This window comes from Moschus berezovskii, chromosome 5, assembly GCF_049115385.1.
Source record: "Moschus berezovskii isolate FMDL1 chromosome 5, NW_MosBer_1.0, whole genome shotgun sequence".
In the NCBI taxonomy this organism is placed as follows: domain Eukaryota; kingdom Metazoa; phylum Chordata; class Mammalia; order Artiodactyla; family Moschidae; genus Moschus; species Moschus berezovskii.
In genome coordinates this window covers 80,423,797-80,444,353 of record NC_142464.1, presented here as the reverse complement: position 1 = coordinate 80,444,353, position 20,557 = coordinate 80,423,797, and the positions used below count along the sequence as shown (strand labels likewise).

The 20,557-nt window shown below is 39.3% G+C and overlaps 1 protein-coding gene across 1 annotated transcript in view; it reads left to right on the top strand.

The window, feature by feature from the left end:
- The first annotated feature begins 731 nt into the window (after positions 1-731).
- The window catches only part of PDCL2 (phosducin like 2), a 47,145-nt gene continuing 27,319 nt past the window's right edge, over positions 732-20,557 (top strand). Inside the window, exons 1-3 of the mRNA XM_088836053.1 lie at positions 732-861; positions 15,807-15,927; positions 16,790-16,880. Coding sequence (XP_088692179.1) covers positions 856-861; positions 15,807-15,927; positions 16,790-16,880 — 218 coding nt within the window. The 5' untranslated portion in view covers positions 732-855. The remainder of the gene's footprint in view (positions 862-15,806; positions 15,928-16,789; positions 16,881-20,557) is intronic.

Genomic DNA, 20,557 nt, shown 5'->3' with positions numbered 1-20,557 from the left:
AGGAGTGCAGAATTTGTATTAACTGGGCACTACAGATGGAGAGGTCCAATGCTGAGCCCGAGTTTAAAACTGTCACTAAAACCATTTTTTCTTCTTTTTCAAATCTTTTCACATCTTTGTGATTATGGGTATAACCGTGTTTGGCAATAGCATCTGTTTTTCTCATGTTCCTGACAGCTCACAGTTCCTTTCCTTAATTGAAACACCAAGGTATCAAACTATTTAGGTTTCGTACCTAAGGACTGAGCTTCCTACGTAAAAGCAATGGGTTTTTAAGATGGAGGAGAATCATTTGAGAATCTGATGAAAGCTCTCGTCCTGAAATACACCCCCAAAATGCACACTTACAACAAAATTATGTGTGCACTGAGGGCTGGGGCTCAAGCCCTCAAGCGCTGAAGTCCATCCAAATATAAGATATGGGTCCGGGGTTAAGAACTCTGAAGGGTTTTTCTCCCCAGGATTTTGTTACTTCCCAGTGAAGACAGGACTCGGGGATTGAAGGATGCCGGAGGCTCGGACACAACGCATTCATTTGGTGGTGGCGGAGAGAAGGGTGGGAGGAATGCCAGCACCAGTATTTCGAACAGAAGAGGCACCTCGGGGCAAATGCCCAAGACCAGCAGCGTCAGGACCCAAAGCCACCTCCTAGGCCACGCCTCAGCGTTGCCTGGCAACAGAGCTGCTCCCGGCGCAGCGCGTCCTGGACGCTTGTTCTCCCCGCTCCCTTCCTGCGGGCGGTGGGAACGGCTAGGACCGCGGTGGGTTCCCTTACCGCTTTGAAGGGACGTCGGGGCCAGAAGTCCCGGCCCGAAGTTGGACGACGCCGGATTGTGAGAGGCGAGGCGGAACACCATGCAGGTGGGAATAGCTGACTCCGGTGACCGTGGGGCACCCTAAAGGCTTCCCCAGCGGTGTTCCTACAGGAGTTCAGTTCAGTTCAGTCGCTCAGTCGTGTCCGACTCAGCGACCCCATGAACCACAGCACGCCAGGCCTCCCTGTCCATCACCACCAACTCCCGGAGTTCACTCAAACTCATGTCCATCGAGTCGGTGATGCCATCCAGCCACCTCATTCTCTGTCTTCCCCGTCTCCTCCTACCCCAATCGCTCCCAGCATCAGAGTCTTTTCCAATGAGTCAACTCGTCGCATGAGGTGGCCAAAGTATTGGAGTTTCAGCTTTAGCATCAGTCCTTCCAATGAACACCCAGGATTGATCTCCTCTAGAATGGACTGGTTGGATCTCCTTGCAGTACAAGGGACTCTCAAGAGTCTTCTCCAGCACCACAGTTCAAAAGCATCAATTCTTCGGCGATCAGCTTTCTTCACAGTCCAACTCTCACATCCATACATGACCACGGGAAAAACCATAAGCTTGACTAGACGGACCTTGGTTGGCAAAGTAATGTCCCTGCTCTTTAATATGCTATCTAGGCTGGTCATAACTTTCCTTCCAAGGAGCAAGCGTCTTCTAATTTCATGGCTGCAGTCAGCATCTGCAGTGATTTTGGAGCCCAAAAAAATAAAGTCTGACACTGTTTCCACTGTTTCCCCATCTATTTCCCAAGAAGTGATGGGACCAGATGCCATGATCTTCGTTTTCTGAATGTTGAGCTTTAAGTCAACCTTTTCACTCTCCTCTTTCACTTTCATCAAGAGGCCTTTGAGTTTCTCTTCACTTTCTGCCATAAGGGTGGTGTCATCTGCATATCTGAGGTTATCGATATTTCTCCCGGCAATCTTGATTCCAGCTTGTGCTTCCTCCAGCCCAGAGTTCCTCATGATGTACTCTGCATATAAGTTAAATAAGCAGGGTGACAATATACAACCTTGACGTACTCCCTTTCCTATTTGGAACCAGTCTGTTGTTCCATGTCCAGTTCTAACTCTTGCTTCCTGACCTGCATACAGGTTTCTCAAGAGGCAGGTCAGGTGGTCTGGTATTCCCATCTCTTTCAGAATGTTCCACAGTTTATTGTGATCCACACAGTCAAAGGCCTTGGCATAGTCAATGAAGCAGAAATAGATGTTTTTCTGGAACTCTCTTGCTTTCTCCATAATCCAGCAGATGTTGGCAATTTGATCTCTGGTGCCTCTGCCTTTTCTAAAACCTGCTTGAACATCTGGGAGTTCACGGTTCACATATTGCTGAAGCCTAGCTTGGAGAATTTTGAGCATGACTTTACTAGCGTGTGAGATGAGTGCAATTGTGCAGTAGTTTGAGCATTCTTTGGCATTCCCTTTCTTTGGGATTGGAATGAAGACTGACCTTTTCCAGTCCTGTGGCCACTGCTGAGTTTTCCAAATTTGCTGGCATATTGAGTCCAGCACTTTCACAGCATCATCTTTCAGGATTTGAAATAGCTCAATTGGAATTCCATCACCTCCACTAGCTTTGTTCGTCGTGATGCTCTCTAAGTGTTCTCAGTAAGAGCTGACTTTTGTGTCCGTCTCTGTCAGGATTCAAGAGAAATGCAAATGAGTTCTAGGAGAAAGCCGTTTTTTCAAAATTTGAGAAAGACTTAAGGTTTGTCACTGAAGGAAACCTTTCACACCTAAATTCTGGAAATCTTACTGCCGCACTATTTATGACTTGAGAAACAGACCTTCACTTTTAACACAAGTGTAATTCAATTTAAGTATCCTGTCCCACTACATTTTAAAAAGGTCAGAGAGGAGACCCTAATAGTCGCATCTGTCTTGAGAAAGCCCAGGTGTCCCTGGAGTTTCTCCTACATGGTCACAAAAACTATTCAGTTCAGTTCAGTTGCTCAGTCGTGTCCGACTCTCCACGACCCCATGAATCACAGCACGCCAGTCCTCCCTGTCCATCACCAACTCCCGGAGTTCACTCAAACTCATGTCCACAGAGTCGGTGATGCCATCCAGCCATCTCATTCTCTGTCGTCCCCTTCTCCTCCCGCCCCCAACCTTTCCCAGCATCAGCGTCTTTTCCAGTGAGTCAAGTCGTTGCATGAGGTGGCCAAAGTATTGCAGTTTCAGCTTTAGCATCAGACTTCCATTAATTTCTAAGAGGGCTTCCCTGGTGACCCATCGGTGAAGAAATTGAAAGTGAAGTCGTGTCCGACTCTGCGACCCCGTGGACTGTAGCCCACCAGGCTCCTCCATCCATGGGATTCTCCAGGCAAGAATACTGAGTTGCTATTTCCTTCTCCAGGGGATCTTCCCGACCCAGGGATCGAACCCAGGTCTCCCGCATTGCGGGCAGACGGTTTAACCTCTGAGGCACCAGGGAAGCCCTTCCTGCCTGCAAATGCAGGAGACGCGGTTGGATCCCTGGGTCCAGAAGACCCACTGGAGAAGGAAATGGCAACCCACTCCAGTATTCTTGCCTGGGGAATCTCATGGACAGAGGAGTCTGGAGGGCTATAGTCCTTGGGGCTGCAAAAGAGTCCCAAACGACTTAGCGACTGAACAACAATTCATTAAAAGGCTGCTCCTCTATCTAAAGCTACGTTATTAGCAAGAAGCCTGTGCTTTTATTTCCTTTTTTAAGATCAGAGTTAAATTACCATTTTCCAACTTAGCAAATATCTTCTTTGCACCAGCTCCCCCCAATTAAAACCTTTAGGATTTTTCTAGTTTTACATATTTAATTTTGGTAATTGTGCATGCTGTGTAATTTATTAGGATATTTTGAATACAAATTAACATATAATTTTAATGGATGCTCTTTTTGGATTAATAACAGATTTCTGGAAGGTACATTTTATTCACTATGGAAAAGCATTGCACATTTGTCCTGATTTGCATCTACTCTTCAAGAAACAGGCTGAAATATAATTGAGTAAAGACAACAGCACATTAATCTTTGCTTATTTATTCATTGATTTATTCAACAGCCAGTTATTCAGTGCTTATGTGTGGCTCTAAAAAGAGGTTACTGTGGGGAAATAAGAGAGAGTCAGATATAACTATGTCATGATAAATACCATAATACTTTTATAATGTGGATTGTGGTGCCTATTTCTATTTTGTTTATTATGATTTCATAGATGATTTCTTAAAGGCAAGGGAAGATTGGAATATAGAGCATTTACTATTAAATCCCTTTGCAACTAATTCCCAGATCAGTTAAGGAGAACAGTCAGAGGTATGAATAAAACCATAAGTATGGGGTCTTCCCAAGGTATCTCAGTGGTACAGAAACCACCTGCCAATGTAGGAAATGCAGGTTTGATCCCTGGGTTGGGAACATAACCTGGAGAAGAAAATGGAAACCTGCTCCAGTATTCTTGTGTGGAAAACCCCATAAACAGAGGAGCCTGGCAGGCTAGTCCATGGGATGGCAAAAGAGTTGGATACGACTTAGCAACTAAACAACAACATTGTGATATCATGAATATCAACAAAGTATTTTAACAAGAAAAGAATGACACCCTTTCCCAAATTCTTCTTAAGAGATCAAATATAATGAATATCCACTGAAAATGACAGCATGGAGTTCATAGGTGACTTCAGAATGGTTTTGAAAGGAGTATTGGTGGTAGAAGCCAAATTTGGACTAGGATGTAGAGTGAAAGGGAGATGGAAGTGATTATAGAATATATAGCCAACTATCTTAAGAAGTTTGAGTAGGGAGGAAAAAAGAGAGATAGGGTGGTAGGGTGTGTGAAGTGCAGGGAGGGTTTTTTTTTTTTAATAAAAAGATGACTGCTGGATTTTCTGATAATAATGAACTTGGTTATTTTGACCAGCTCCTCTGCTGAATATAAGTAAAACTACCTCTGCTCCTTAAAAACATCAGAGGTAAATGATAGAAAACGATGAGGCCAAAATCAAAGGGAAAGTACAAAAGCAGGTGAATGGATTTCCAGAGCTTTAAAGCTGCTTTTACCCCCAAGGGCATCTTAACAATCTCCAGTTTGGTTCTGGGTATAATCACAGGGTGAGAACAAACCCAAGAGTTTGGCCTGTGAAAGCATGGGCAACTAATAGGAATATGAACCAGAGATAAACTCATGTCTAGGGGAATTCAAGGAACGTTGTCTTGATGCTTAGGGGAGCAGGGGATAAAAAGAAAAGCAATAAAACTTATCCCCAAGAAGTTGTGGCTCAAGACAACTCTCACATAGATTGCAACCTAAAGCATATTGTCTGGGTGATCCAAAAAACTTCAAACTGTGAATTTATTATAAATTAGTAATATACTGTATTGCTTGTACATGCCTGGAAGAAACTGCCAATCCTCTGTGGATAATGACATCTTTATCTTAGAATTCCTGCCTGTAAGTTCTCAAGGACATCAAGCAGAAGTCAGCCAAAAGTAACCATGCACCCAAGGGAACAGGGTACTATGAACATAAGCCAACAAAAGTAGAGTTGCAAAGACTTCAGTTATCTAAATGATCAGAAACAGGTTATAAAACAACTATGCTTATTATGTTTAAAAAACAAAAGACAAAATTAAAATTATCTTCAGAGAGTAGGAAACTATAAAAAGTGACATTCAAATTTCATGAAGACATTTTTATACACTACAGTGAGCACTGTAATATTAAAGGAAATTAAGAAAATAATTCCATGTATAATTACATCAAAAAGAATAAAATAGGAATAAACTGAAAACTACAAAACATTGCTGATAGGATTGGTGTCCTTATAAGACATGGAAGAGACACTAGAGCTCGTTCTCTCTAACACACAGCAGGAAGGTTGTGTGAGTACACAACAAGAAGGCAGCATCCTGCAAGCCAGAAGAGTTCTCACCAGTACCAACCCTGCTGGCACCTTGATTTTAGACTTCCAACCTCCAGAACTGTGAGAAAATAAATGTCTATTTAAATCACCTGGTCTGTGATATGTTATGGCTTCCCACGCAGACTAACACAGGCTGCTTTTGTGAAGAAAACATGGCAGCTGGTTTCCCCCAGAGTAAGTGATGAGAGAGACTAAGGAAAAAGCAGCAGCAGTGCCTTTTGTGACTTAATTTCAGAATTAAAATAGTATTGCTTCCATCATATTTTCAGTTTATGAGAAATAAGACCACAGGTTCAGCATATACTCAATGGAAGTGGGATTAAGTTTCACTTCTCATAAAAAAGGAGTATGAAAGAATTTGTGAACATACTTTAAAACCACAATAGATTAAAAAGATTAGATACAGATGAGGGCATTTTATAGTCATATGGCATGGAATGGCAGAAAACAACCATCTTAATAGGGGTTTTGGAGAGCAAAGTTCTCAGTTGGTAGCGTGGTGGGAGAATTATGTGGAAGTCTCAGAAAGAAAAATAACACAGAAGGGATAATCTTTAAATTCTGTGTGTAAGATTCACACAAATCCTTAATTGTCAGCTAAACTCCATATATAGGTAAGAAACCACAAGTTGCCTGGCAGAAAGCAGCCATTAGAAGATGAAAGAACTGAGCTGATCTGAGGTTTTGGGTGCTACTGACTTCAGTTGAAAGCGGTTGATGTTTCAGTCCAGCCAAGTTAACTGCCAGCAAGTATGAAAATCAACATACTTCAGAGGAACATAAAAAATCATGAATTTCTATGATGTATCATCCTCAATATCTAGTATACAATAAAAATTAGACAAGAAAAAAATGAAAAGCCATATTCAAAATTAAAGCAACCAATGGAAGCAGATCCTCAGGCTATCCAGAGGTTAATATTAGCGAACAAAGAATTTAAAACAGCTATTAAAAATATATTCAAGGATGTAAAGGAAATTTAATTAACAGATGGAGAATCTTAACAGAGAAATAGAAACAGTAATAAAACAATCAAATGGAAATTCTTGAACTGAAAAGGTCAACGCCTTGAAATAAAAAATAACTGAATGGACTTAATGGCAAGTTGGAGGTGGCAGAAGACTCAGGGAGCTTGGATTTATCAATATAAAGTGTCCAGTTTTAAGAACAGAAATAAAAATACTAAAAGTAAAAGAGATTGAGTGAACTGAAGGGATATCATTAAATGGATTAGCATACATCTAACTAGAATACATAGTTAACATGTATATACGTGTAGCATACTGTAAGGAATCACAGAAGGAGAGGAAGATAGGGTGGAAGGGTAGGAAAAAAATCAAGGAAATGATGGATAAAACTGTCCAAAATTTGAGGGAAGGCATAAATTAAAACTCTAAGAATTCAGGGAACTCCAAACAAGATAAATAAAAATAAAACTGCACGAAGCACACATAGACACCCTTCTGAAATCGAAAGATAAAATCTTGAAAACATCCAGGGAAAAGACAGAATATTAAGATGTGTATATTATGTATGTATAGGAGAACAGTAATATCATTATTAGCTGACTTCTCATCAGAAACATTAGAGGCCAGAAGGCCTTCAAAATGCTTTAAATGCTGGAGGGAAAGCTTTCAAGCTAAATTCTACATCCAGCTAAACTATCTATCAAAACACTGGGAAAAAATAAACATTTTCAGAAATATGAAAACTGAGAGTATTCATTTCCAGTAGATCTTCACTGTAATAAATACTAAAGGAAGTTTCTTTAGACCGAAAGGAAATTATATCAGGTGAAAAACTGTATCTAAAAAGGAGTGAAAAGTACCCTAGATGGTAAATATGTAGATAAATACTAAAAACTGAGTATATTTTTTCTTAATTTTCTTAAAAGACATTATAATTGTTTAAGGCAGAAATTGTAACATTGTATTAAAGTGATTCAAATATGTTGTAGATGTTAATATATATAATAGCAATAAAGCAAAGGGTAGGATAGTGGAAAATGGAACTATACTAAGCAAGATTCCCATATTTTATATAAAATACTCCAATATTAACTGTAATAAGTTAAAGATAGGATTACAATTTCTAGAAAAATTATTAAAACAATAATGAAAAGATGTATACCTAAAAAGCTAGTTTCAAAAAGTTAAATTCTAAAAAATATTTAATTAACCTAAAGAAAGGCATTGCCTTTCTTTGGGATTGGAATGAAGACTGACTTTTTCCAGTCCTGTGGCCACTGCTGAGTTTTCCAAATTTGCTGGTATATTGAGTGCAGCACTTTCACACCATCATCTTTGAAGATTTGAAATAGCTCAACTGGAATTCCATCACCTCCACTAGCTTTGTTCGTAGTGATGCTTTCTAAGGCCCACTTGACTTCACATTCCAAGATGTCTGGCTCTAGGTCAGTGATCACGTTATCGTGATTATCTTGGTCATGAAGATCTTTTTTGTACAGTTCTTCTGTGTATTCTTGCCACCTCTTCTTAATATCTTCTGCTTCTGTTAGGTCCATACCATTTCTGTCCTTTATCGAGCCCATCTTAGCATGAAATGTTCCCTTGGAATCTCTAATTTTCTTGAAGAGATCTCTTGTTTTTCCTATTCTGTTGTTTTCCTCTATTTCTTTGCATTGATCACTGAGGAAGGCTTTCTTATCTCTCCTTGCTATTCTTTGGAACTCTGCATTCAGATGCTTGTATCTTTCCTTTTCTCCTTTGCTTTTCACTTCTCTTCTTTTCACAGCTATTTGTAAGGCCTCTTCAGACAGCCATTTTGCTTTTTTGCATTTCCAAAATTACTGCGGATGCTGATTGCAGCCATGAAATAAAAAGACGCTTACTCCTTGGAAGGAAAGTTATGACCAACCTAGATAGTATATTAAAAAGCAGAGACATTACTTTGCCAACCAAGGTCCGTCTAGTCAAGGCTATGGTTTTTCCCGTGGTCATGTATGGATGTGAGAGTTGGACTGTGAAGAAAGCTGAGTGCCGAAGAATTGATGCTTTTGAACTGTGGTGCTGGAGAAGACTCTTGACAGTCCCTTGGACTGCAAGAAGATCCAACCAGTCCATTTTAAAGGAGATCAATCCTGGGTGTTCATTGGAAGGACTGATGCTAAAGCTGAAACTCCAATACTTTGGTCACCTCATGTGACGAGTTGACTCACTGGAAAAGACTCTGATGCTGGGAAGGATTGGGGGCAGGAGGAGAAGGGGACAACAGAGAATGAGATGGCTGGATGGCATCACCGACTCTGTGGACATGAGTTTGAGTGAACTCCGGGAGTTGGTGATGGACAGGGAGGCCTGGCGTGCTGTGATTCATGGGGTCGCAAAGAGTTGGACACGATTGAGCGACTGAACTGAACTGAACTGAACTGAACTGAAAGAAAGGCAGAAAAAGAACAGAGGAACAAAAAGCAAACAATACTAATCGAAAACAGGAAAACAGTGGCCCTACATCTAACATTAACATTTATTATATTAAATGAAGTAAACATTTCAATTAAAATGTAGAGATTATCAAAGTAGTTGAAAAAACAATATATAACGACATACTGCTAAGAGAGACACATTTTAAATACAAAGAAACAGAGGGACTGAAATAAAAGAATTGAAAAAGACATGTTATTTAAACCGTATTTAGTCTTAAGATATATAAACTATGTTAGTAACAAATTAGATATCAAGATGATGATTATTGTTGTTGCTCAGTTGCTCACTCCTATCTGACTCTTTGTGACCCCATGGACTGCCGCAAGTTACATTTCCCTGTCCATCACTATCTCTCAGAGCTTGTTCAGAACTCATGTCCATTGAGTGGATGATGCTATCCAAGCATCTCATCCTCTGCTGTCCCCTTCTTCTCCTGCCGTCAATCTTTCCCAGCATCAGGTTATTTTTCAGAGTCAGCTCTTCGCATCAGGTGGCCCAAGTATTGGAGCTTCAGCTTCAGTATCAGCCCTTCCAATGAGTATTCATAATTGATTTCCTTTAGGATTGACTGACTTGATTTTGCAGTTCAAGGGACTCTCAAGAGCCTTCTCCAGTGCCACAGTTTGAGAGCATCAATTTTCAGCACTCAGCGTTCTTTATGGTCCAGCTGTCATGTCCATACAATTCAGTTCAGTTCAGTCGCTTAGTCATGTTCAACTCTTTGTGACCCCATGGACTGCATGCAGCATGCCAGGCCTTCCTCTCCATCACCAACTCCCAGAGTTACTCAAACTCATGCCCATTGAGTTGGTGATGCCATCCAACCGTCTCATCCTCTGTCCTCCCCTTCTCCTCCCACCTTCAGTCTTTCCCAGCATCAGGGTCTTTTCAAAAGATTCAGCTCTTCGCATCAGGTAGCCAAGGTATTGGAGTTTCAGCTTCAACATCAGTCCTTCAAATGAACACGCAGGACTGATCTCCTTTAGGATGGACTGGTTGGATCTCCTTGCAGTCCAAAGGATTCTTAAGAGTCTTCTCTAGCACCACGGTTCAAAAGCATCAATTCTTCAGCTTTCTTTATAGTCCAACTCTCACATCCATATATGACTACTGAAAAAACCATAGCTTTGCAAAGTAATGTCTCTGTTTTTTAATATGCTGTCTAGGTTGGTCATAACTTTTCTTCCAAGGAGTAAGCATCTTTTAATTTCATGGCTGCAGTCACCATCTGCAGTGATTTTGGAGCCCCCTGAAATAAAGTCAGCCACTGTTTCCGCTGTTTCCCCATCTATTTCCCATGAAGTGATGGGACCGGATGCCATGATCTTAGTTTTCTGAATGGTGAGCTTTAAGCCAATTTTTTCACTATCCTCTTTCACTTTTATCAAGAGGCTCTTTAGTTCTTCTTCATTTTCTGCCATAAGGGTGGTATCATCTGCATATCTGAGGTTATTGATATTTCTCCTAGTAATCTTGATTCCAGCCCTTGCTTCACCCAGCCCAACATTTTGCATGATGTACTCTGCATGGAAGTTAAATAAGCAGGGTGACAATATATAGCCTTGACGTAATCCTTTCCCATTTCAGAACCAGTCTGTTCCCATGTCCCGTTGTGTTCCTTGTTGACCTGCATACAGGTTTCTCAGAAGGCAGGTAAGGTGGTCTAGTATTCCCATCTCTTGAAGATTTTTCCATTTTGTTGTGATCCGCACAGTCAAAAGCTGTAGCCTAATCAATAAAGCAGAAGTAGATGTTTTTCTGTAATTCTCTTGTTTTTTCTGTGATCCAGTAGTTGTTGGCAACTTGATCTCTGGTTCCTTTGCCTTTTCTAAATCCAGCCTGGACATCTGGAAATTCTTGGTTTAAATACTGTTGAAGCCTAGCTTGAAGGATTTTGAGCATTACCTGCTAACATGTGAAATGAGTGCAATTGTACATAGTTTGAACAATTTCTGGCATTGCCCTTCTTTGGGATTGGAATGAAAACTGACCACTTAGCTGGCATATTGAGTGCAGCACTTTAACAGCATCATCTTTTAAGATTGCTACTAGAAATAAAAAGGAAAATTTTATAATGATAAGAAAAATTCACTAGGAAAATATCTTAAATATAACTGTGTATTTGTATAATAATCAAGCATCAAACATATGAAGCAAAAACTGACAGAGGGAGAGATAGACAAATCCACATTCATAATCAGAGATTTTAACATCCCTCTCCCTAGTAATTGACAGAACAACTAAAGAAAAAAATATCTAATAAAATAGAATATCTGAACAAATCTGTCAACAACCTATCAATTTGTAGAGAAATAAACCCTGATCTGTGGAATATACATTCCTTTCACACTAGGTACAGCATTCATTAAGATATATTAATACCGTACGCTGAGTCATGAAACAAGTAAATGCATTTCAGAAAATTGAAATCTTAACAAAGAATGTTTCCTGACCAAGCAGAATTAAATTAGAAATTATTAATAAAATACCTAGAAAAGTCCAAAGTATTTGAAAATTAAGTAGCATCCTTCCAAATTAAAATGTGAGGAAAAAAATCATAAGGTTGGAAATATTTTAACTGAATACCAATAAAAATGCAGAATATAAAATTTTGTAGGATGCAGATAAAGAATTTGTTGTGGATGTGTCTGGTAGTGAAGGTTGTGAAGTCTGATGCTGTAAAGAACAGTATTGCATAAGAACCTGGAATGTTAGTTCCATGAATCAAGGTAAAGTGAATGTAGTCAAGCAGGAGGTGGCAAGATGAACGAAAATGGATGGGAATGGATGAATTTAATTCAGATGACTGCTGTATCTACTACTGTGGGTGAGAATCCTTAGAAAAAAATAGAGTAGCCCTAATAATCAACAAAAGAGTCTGAAATGCAGTACTTGGGTACAACCTCAAAAATGACAGAATGATCTCAGTTCATTCCCAAGGCAAACCATACAGCGTTACAATAATCCAAGTCTATGTCCCAACCACTGATGCTGAGGAAGCTGAAGTTGACCAGTTCCATGAAGACTTATAAGACCTTGTAGAACTAACACCAAAAAAGGTATCCTTTTCATCATAGGGGATTGGAATGCAAAAGCAGGAAGTCAAGAGATACCCACATTAACAGGCAAGTTTGGACTTAGTGTACAAAATGAATCAGGGCAAACAAAAGAATACACTGGTCATAGCAGACACCATTTTCCAACAACCCAAGAAATGACTCAGTATTGGCCATCTGGATATCACCAGATGGTCAATGCTGAAATCAAACTAATTATGTTCTTTGCAGCCAAAGATGGAGAAGCTCTGTACAGTCAGCAAAAATAAGACCTTGAGCTGACTGTGGTTCAAATCATGAGCTCTTTATCACAAAATTGAGTCTTAAATTGAAGAAAGTAGGGAAAACCACTAGGCCATTTTAGTTCAGTTCAGTCGCTTAGTCATGTCTGACTGTTTATGACCCCATGGACTGCAGCACGCCAGGCCTCCCTGTCCATCACCAACTCCCGGAGTTTACTCAAACTCATGTCCATTGAGTTAGTGATGTCATCCAACCATCTCATCCTCTGTCACCCACTTTTCCTCCCGCCTTCAATCTTTCCCAGCATCAGGGTCTTTTCAAAAGATTCAGCTCTTCGCATCAGGTGGCCAAAGTGTTGGAGTTTCAGCTTCAATATCAGTCCTTCCAATGAATATTCAGGACTGATTTCCTTTAGGATGGACTGGTTGGATCTCCTTGCTGTCCAAGGGACTCTGAACAGTCTTCTCCAACACCACAGTTCAAAAGCATCAATTCTTTGGTGCTCAGCTTTCTTTATAGCCCAACTCTCACATCCATACATGACTACTGGAAAAACCATAGCCTTGACTAGACAGACCTTTGTTGGCAAAGTAATGTCTCTGCTTTTAAATGTGCTGTCTAGTAATGGTCATAACTTTCCTTCCAAGGAGTAAGCGTCTTTTAATTTCATGGCTGCAATCACCATCTATAGTGATTTTGGAGACCAAATCAAATTCCTTATGATCATACAGTGGAGGTGTAATCTAATCTACAAATAGATTCAAGGGATTAGACCTGGTAGACAGAGTGTCTGAAGAACTATGGATGAAGGTTTGTAACATTGTACAGGAGACAGTGACCAAAAGCATCCCAAAGAAAAAGAAATGCCAGAAAGCAAAGTTGTTGCCTGAGAAGGCCTAACCAATAGCTGAGGTATGAAGAGAAATGAAAGGCAAGGGAGAAAGGGAAAGATATAACCAACTAAATGCACAGTTCCAGAGAATAACAAGGAGAGATAAGAAATCCTTCTTAAATGAATAATGCGAAGAAATAGAGTAAAACAATAGAAAGGGAAAGGCTAGAGATCTCAAGAAAATTGGAGATATCAAGGTAACATTTCATGCAAGGATGGACATGATAAAGGACGGAAAAGGTAAGGACCTAACAGAAACAGAAGAAACTAAAAAGAGGTGGCAGGAATATACAGAAGAACTATACAAGAAAGCTCTCAGTGACACAGATAACCATGATAGTATGATCACTCACCTAGAGCTGGACATCCTGGAGGGTGAAGTCAAGTGGGCCTTAGGAAGCATTACTACAAACAAAGCTAGTGGAGGTGATAGAATTCCAGCTGAGCTATTTAAAGTCCTAAAAGATGATACTGTTAAAGTGCTGGACTCAATATGTCAGCAAATTTGGAAAATTTAGCAATGTCCACAGGATTAGAAAAGACCAGTTTTCATTCCAATCCCAAAGAAGGGCAGTGCTAAAGAGTGTTCCAACTACTGTAAAATTGCACTGGTTTTACATACTGGTAAGGTTATGCTCAAAATCCTTTGAACTAGGTTTTAGTAGTACATGAACCAGGAGTTTCCAGATGTACAAGCTGGATTTAGAAAAGACAGAGGAACCAGTGATCAAATTGTCAGCATTAACTGGATCTTGAAGAAAGCAAAGGAATTTCAGAAAAACATCTGTTTCTGCTTCATTGACTATACTAAAGTCTTTGTATATATGGATCACAACAAACTGTGGAAAATCTTTTAAAGGATTGTAGTAGCAAACCATCGGAGAAGGCAATGGCAAGCCATTCCAGTACTCTTGCCTGGAAAATCACGTGGACGGAGGAGCCTGGTGGGCTGCAGTCCATGGGGTCGCTACTAGTCGGACATGACTGAGCGACTTCACTTTCACTTTTCACTTTCACACATTGGAGAAGGAAATGGCAACCCACTCCAGTGTTCTTGCCTGGAGAATCCCAGGGACAGCGGAGCCTGGTCGGCTGCCATCTATGGGATCGCACAGAGTCGGACACGACTGAAGCGACTTAGCAGCAGCAGCAGCAGCAGCAAACCATACCTATCTCCTGAGAAACCTGTATTTGGGTCAAGAAGTAGCAGTTAGAACTAGACATGGAACAACTGGCTGGTTCCAAGTTGGGAAAGGAGTATGTCAAGACTGTATATGGTCACCCTACTTATTTAACTTATATGCAAAGTACATTATGAGAAATCCTGGGCTGGATGAATCATAAGCTGGAATCAAGATTGCTGGGAGAAGTATTGACAGTCTCAGATATGCAGATGATACCACTCTAATGGCAGAAAGTAAAGTGGAAGTAAAGAGCCTCTTGATGAAGGTGAAAGAGGAGAGTGAATAAGTTTGCTTAAAACTCAACATTCGAAAATTAAGATCATGACATCCGGTCCCATCACTTTATGGCAAATAGATGGGGAAAAAAGTGGAAACAGTGACAGACTTTATTTTCTTGGGCTCCAAAACCACTGAAGATGGTGACTGCAGCCATGATGTGAGTTGGTTTTGCCTTTTTATAGTCTTCAAATTATTTTCCGTGACTTACAAGTTTCTTCATTAATAGTATATACATATATATTTTAGATTTATTTTTTATTAAACATCTCAGTATAACATTGAGGGTACAGGATATATTCTTTTTTATCAATGTATGTAGTTGCATTCAGTTCAGTTCAGTTCAGTTCAGTCGCTCAGTCGTGTCCGACTCTCCGCAACCCCATGAACTTCCCTGTCCATCACCAACTCCCGGAGTACACTCAAACTCATGTCCAGAGTCGGTGATGCCATCCAGCCATATCATTCTCCGTCGTCCCCTTCTCCTCCCGCCCCCAACCTTTCCCAGCATCAGAGTCTTTTCCAGTGAGTCAACTCTTCGCATGAGGTGGCCAAAGTATTGCAGTTTCAGCTTTAGCATCAGTCCTTCCAATGAACATCCAGGATTGATCTCCTCTAGAATGGACTGGCTGGATCTCCTTGCAGTATAAGGGACTCTCAAGAGTCTTCTCCAACACCACAGTTCAAAAGCATCGATTCTTCGGCGATCAGCTTTCTTCACAGTCCAACTCTCACATCCATACATGACCACGGGAAAAACCATAGCCTTGACTAGACGGACCTTGGTTGGCAAAGTAATGTCTCTGCTTTTTAATATACTGGGAAATGGGGAAAGAGTAGTCCATTTTGTTCTCATCTTTAAAACTTATTATCTAGTTTATCCGTAGAGTTCATGAATAATTACATGGTTGGAAAAGCTGCACATCAGTTTTACAAATATTGAAATGTACAACTGTGCTAATAGGTTTTAAACATTTTTTTATATAGGATCCAAATGAAGATACAGAATGGAATGAAATTTTAAGAGATTTTGGCATTCTTCCTCCAAAAGAAGAGCCAAAAGATGAAATTGAAGAAATGGTTTTACGTTTACAGAAAGAAGCAATGGGTATAGTTGTGCATTTGGTGGTCTGGGTAAAGGGAATAATACAGTTTTGGTAGTGATTATGTATTTTGTGAATTTAGAGGGAGATAGGATGTTAGAAATAATTTAATAGAAATCCCACTCATACTTTTGAAATTAGGATGCAGGCACTTAAAATTCCTAACTCGTGTATTGAAAGTTACATCCTAATATTAGAGCTGAAATGCCCTAGTATTTAACCTAATGAGCTTTTTTTCTATTACATTTCTCTGCCTTGTGATTACCTTCTATTTTTGTCATTCTGTATACATGTATTCAGTTCAGTTCAGTTCAGTTCAGTCGCTCAGTCATGTCCGACTCTCCGTGACCCCATGAATCACAGCACGCCAGGCCTCCCTGTCCATCACCAACTCCCGGAGTTCACTCAAACTCATGTCCACAGAGTCAGTGATGCCATCCAGCCATCTCATTCTCTGTCGTCCCCTTCTCCTCCCACCCCCAACCTTTCCCAGCATCAGAGTCTTTTCCAGTGAGTCAACTCATCGCATGAGGTGGCCAAAGTATTGCAGTTTCAGCTTTAGCATCAGTATCACTTGCCAGTATTTCCAGGTACTTGGGGAACTCTACATTTATGAGGTCTAGTTGATTTTCACATCTGTTTTAAAATGTAAATTGATAGTTCTGTGAACTCTGAGGGTGTAATAATATTCCAAATAAACTTGAAACAGTCAACCACAATATAGCTTTATATGGTGAAGAAACTTTAATATCAACATTAAAGATATTCTTGATCTCCATTTATCTATTGTTTTTCTAGACGTGTAATTATAAAGTAAAATTGGTTTTTAAATCACTCATTTATCTACAGCTTCTTATTATGTTTCAGTTAAACCATATGAAAAGATGACTCTTGCAGAACTGAAGGAAGCAGAAGATGAATTTGATGATGAAGATATGAGAGCTATTGAAATATATAGGTACAGTGATTCATTTGGATAATTTATGAGCTTTTGAATGAAGTATTGATGAAACTAAGGAAAAATTCCTATTTTTGTGTAGAGACTATATTTTAAAAAGAATAAAACTAATTTTTAAGTTACATTTAAAAACTAACTCACTTTAATAAGATGGATTTTTCCCCTGATCTTTTTTACCTTTGCTTAAATAAAAAACTGTTCAATAATACTCAACAGAACTTCATCAAGTTACATATGAGTAAAGTGGAAAATGTCACTAGAAGGCTAATAAAAAGAGGACCATGATTTTCCTTATAGTATGATGTCTGTTAAGGGTTTCTATCATTTAATGAATAATTCATTGCTAGTCATAAATTCTTTCAGAAGTTAGAAGAAGTGCATAGATTTCCTAATTTATTCTGATACCAAAACTAGGCAGAGAAATTGCGAAAACAGAATGCTACAGAAAAGCATCTCTTATGAATGTAGATATGAAAAATTTTATCAAAATATTAGCAAATTAAGTCCAATAATTTAAAAGAAGAATAATGCATTCTGATCAAATGGGATTGATCCCAGGAATCCAAGGTTGTTTTAATACACACAAAAAATCAGTGCATTGGGTTGGAGGCAGCAATACTCTGGTAGCAATGAACACACCTAGAATTCAGCTCTTGATTCATAATACTATTCTTCAATAAAAGGAATCAGTGTTTCTTAGAGAACTGCTTTAGTCAACAGTGTGAGTTGAGAAAGAACAGCATGAGTCAGGGGCATTATCAGAAAGTTAAGGAAGTGCTGAAAATTTTAAGGTACAAGAGCCAAACTAAAAGATTTTATAATGGCCAGAGTTGAAACAAGTTGAAAAACTAAATTATTATAATATTGAATTATAAAATAAGTAATAAAATAATTATCCTTAAGTGTATAGTAATAAAGATAAGTAAGTGAATATATGAACAAATTCAACAAAGTAACACTTCTTCCTCACTGAAGAATTCCAGTGAATAAGTGTAGATGAAATGAGGAAAATGGAAAAGTTACCATCAGAACATCACAGTAATCTACTGATAGTTGCTAAAATGAGTGGGTGAAAGTTTAAATAGAAACAGGATTTTTGCGTAATCTCAAAGTATTCCCCCAAATATTTAATAGTTATAAAGGAGGAAATAGTTAAGTTTATAGTGCAGAATATTGGCAGACCCCATCTTAGCAACGTGACCAGGATTAACATCACCAATAATACACAATAATATGATGTGCTAAGGAGGACACATCAGCTCTACGACAGACACACAATCAGTGGTATTCTCAATAATGCATCAATATAATCATAAAAATATATCAGAGAAACCCAAATTTGAGAGACTTTTCAAAAACAACTGGTCAGTTTGATGCCAGGAAAGATGGCAGAGTAAAAAGCTCCAGAAATCCATCTCTCTATCCAGGCTACAATTGTACTGGTAGAAACTGAAGTGAAGACTTTGGAACTCTGGAGTCTGTTTTGAATACTTGAAATTTCTAGCATAAACTTGGCTGGTAAATTACAATTAGTATAGGTTGATTTCAGTCCTCAGTGTAGTAACAGCTATCCATCCCTCATCTCCACAACCCCATGGGAGACAGCTGTTTCAACAGCAACTTGTTTCTGGCACAGCTTGCTGGAGCCAAGGTAGGCATTAAGGACTTTGTCCTAATGTATCAGGGTTCTGTGCTCTGATTGCAGATTGCTGCTTCTGAAAGCAGAGGTACAGACACAGAGATTGGCAGCCATTGTGTCAACTCTCCTGGCTCAAGTGGCTTCCATGGTATTTTAAGGAGCCACACCTGTTTTTTTGGTTTTGAGGGGGTCTTTTTTTTAACATTCAAAAGCAACCATATATATGGGGGAATTTAGAAAGCCTTGGGAAAGTGGAAGTCTCAGGAAAGACCTGAGATGTATGCTTTCACCTCAGGCTAAATCCTGTCACAGACACACTTGATGTAAAAACTAACAAAAAACATGAGTTAGAAGAAGAATCTGATTTCTAGTGTTATCAATTAAATGAAACGTTCAGTTTTAAAAAAAAAATCGCAAGGCATAAAAAGAAACAGGAAACTATGGTCCTTTCAAAAGAACAAAATAAATCAATGCAAAATGTATCTGAAGATGCCAAAGTGTCAGCCTTACTAGACAAAGATTTTTATGACACCTTAGTTAAAGATGTTCAAAGAGCTAAAGAAAGACATGGGTGAAAGCAGGAAAACATCATATGAACAAAACGAGAATAGCAATAAATTATAAAAAGAAACCAAAAAAGACATTTTGGAACTAAAAAGTACAATATTGAAATAAACACTAAAGTGCTTCAAAAGCATATTTGAACAAGCATAAGATGGAGAAAATTTGACGATGGGACAGTTGGAAGTTTGAGTTTGAGGAACAGGAAGAAACAAGAATAAAGAAAAGCAAATGAGCCTAATTGGCTTTGTTTGCGGTACACTGTTAGGTAAACTAGCATGTATAGTATGGAAATCCAAGCAGTACATTTGTCATACATGGAGCAGAAAGCATGTCTGTAGAAATAGTAGCTGGAAACATCTCAAATTTGACAAAAGGCATAAACCTACAGATTTATGGTGCTCAGAGAACTCCAATTAGGATAAACTCAAAGGCCCACACAAAGACACAGCTCTTAGATATCAATCAGCCAGTTTCTCATCAGAAATCTTAGAGGGAGTAAGAAAAAAAACTCATCAACCAAGAAATCTTTATTTGGCTAAACTATGCTACAAGGATGAAGGAGAAATTAAGAACATTTCCAGATGAAATATAAGTGAACTTGTTACTAGTAGAAGTGCCCTAAAAATTAGCTAAGGGAGTACTTTGGGACAAAATTAAAGGGCACTGGACTTCACTTTCACTTTTCACTTTCATGCATTGGAGAAGGAAATGGCAACCCACTCCAGGGTTCTTGCCTGGAGAACCCCAGGGACGGGAGAGCTTGGTGGGCTGCCATATATGGGGTCACACAGAGTCAGACACGACTGAAGCGACTTCGCAGCAGCAGACAGTAACTTAAAACCATAGGAAGAATAAATAAACAGGTAAAGGTAACTATATAGGTAAATCTAAAAGCCAATATTATATACTTTTGGCTTTTAACTCCCTTTATTCTATATGGTTTATAAAACAATAATTATAAATCAATGGACATACAGTATATAGCAACATTTCAGTTCAGTCACTCAATTTTGTCCGACTCTTTGCAACCCCATAGACTGCAGCACACCAGGCCTCACTGTCCATCACCAACTCCTGGAGCTTGCTCAAAGTCATGTTCATCAAGTTGGTGATGCCATCCAACCAACTCATCCTCTGTCATTCCCTTCTCCTTCTGCCTTCAGTCTTTCCCAGCATCAGGGTCTTTTCCAATGAGTCAGTTCTTCACATCAGGTTGCCAAAGTAATGGCATTTCAGCTTCAGCATTAGTCCCTCCAGTGAACATTCAGGACTGATTTCCTTTAGGATTGATTAATTTGATCTCCTTGCAGTCCAAGGGACTCTGAACAGTCTTCTCCAACACCACAGTTCAAAAGCATCAATTCTTCAGCACTCAGCCTTTTTTATGGTCCAGCTCTCACATCCATATATGACTACTGGAAAAACCAAAGCCTTGACTAGACAGACCTTTGTCAGCAGAGTAATGTCTCTGCTT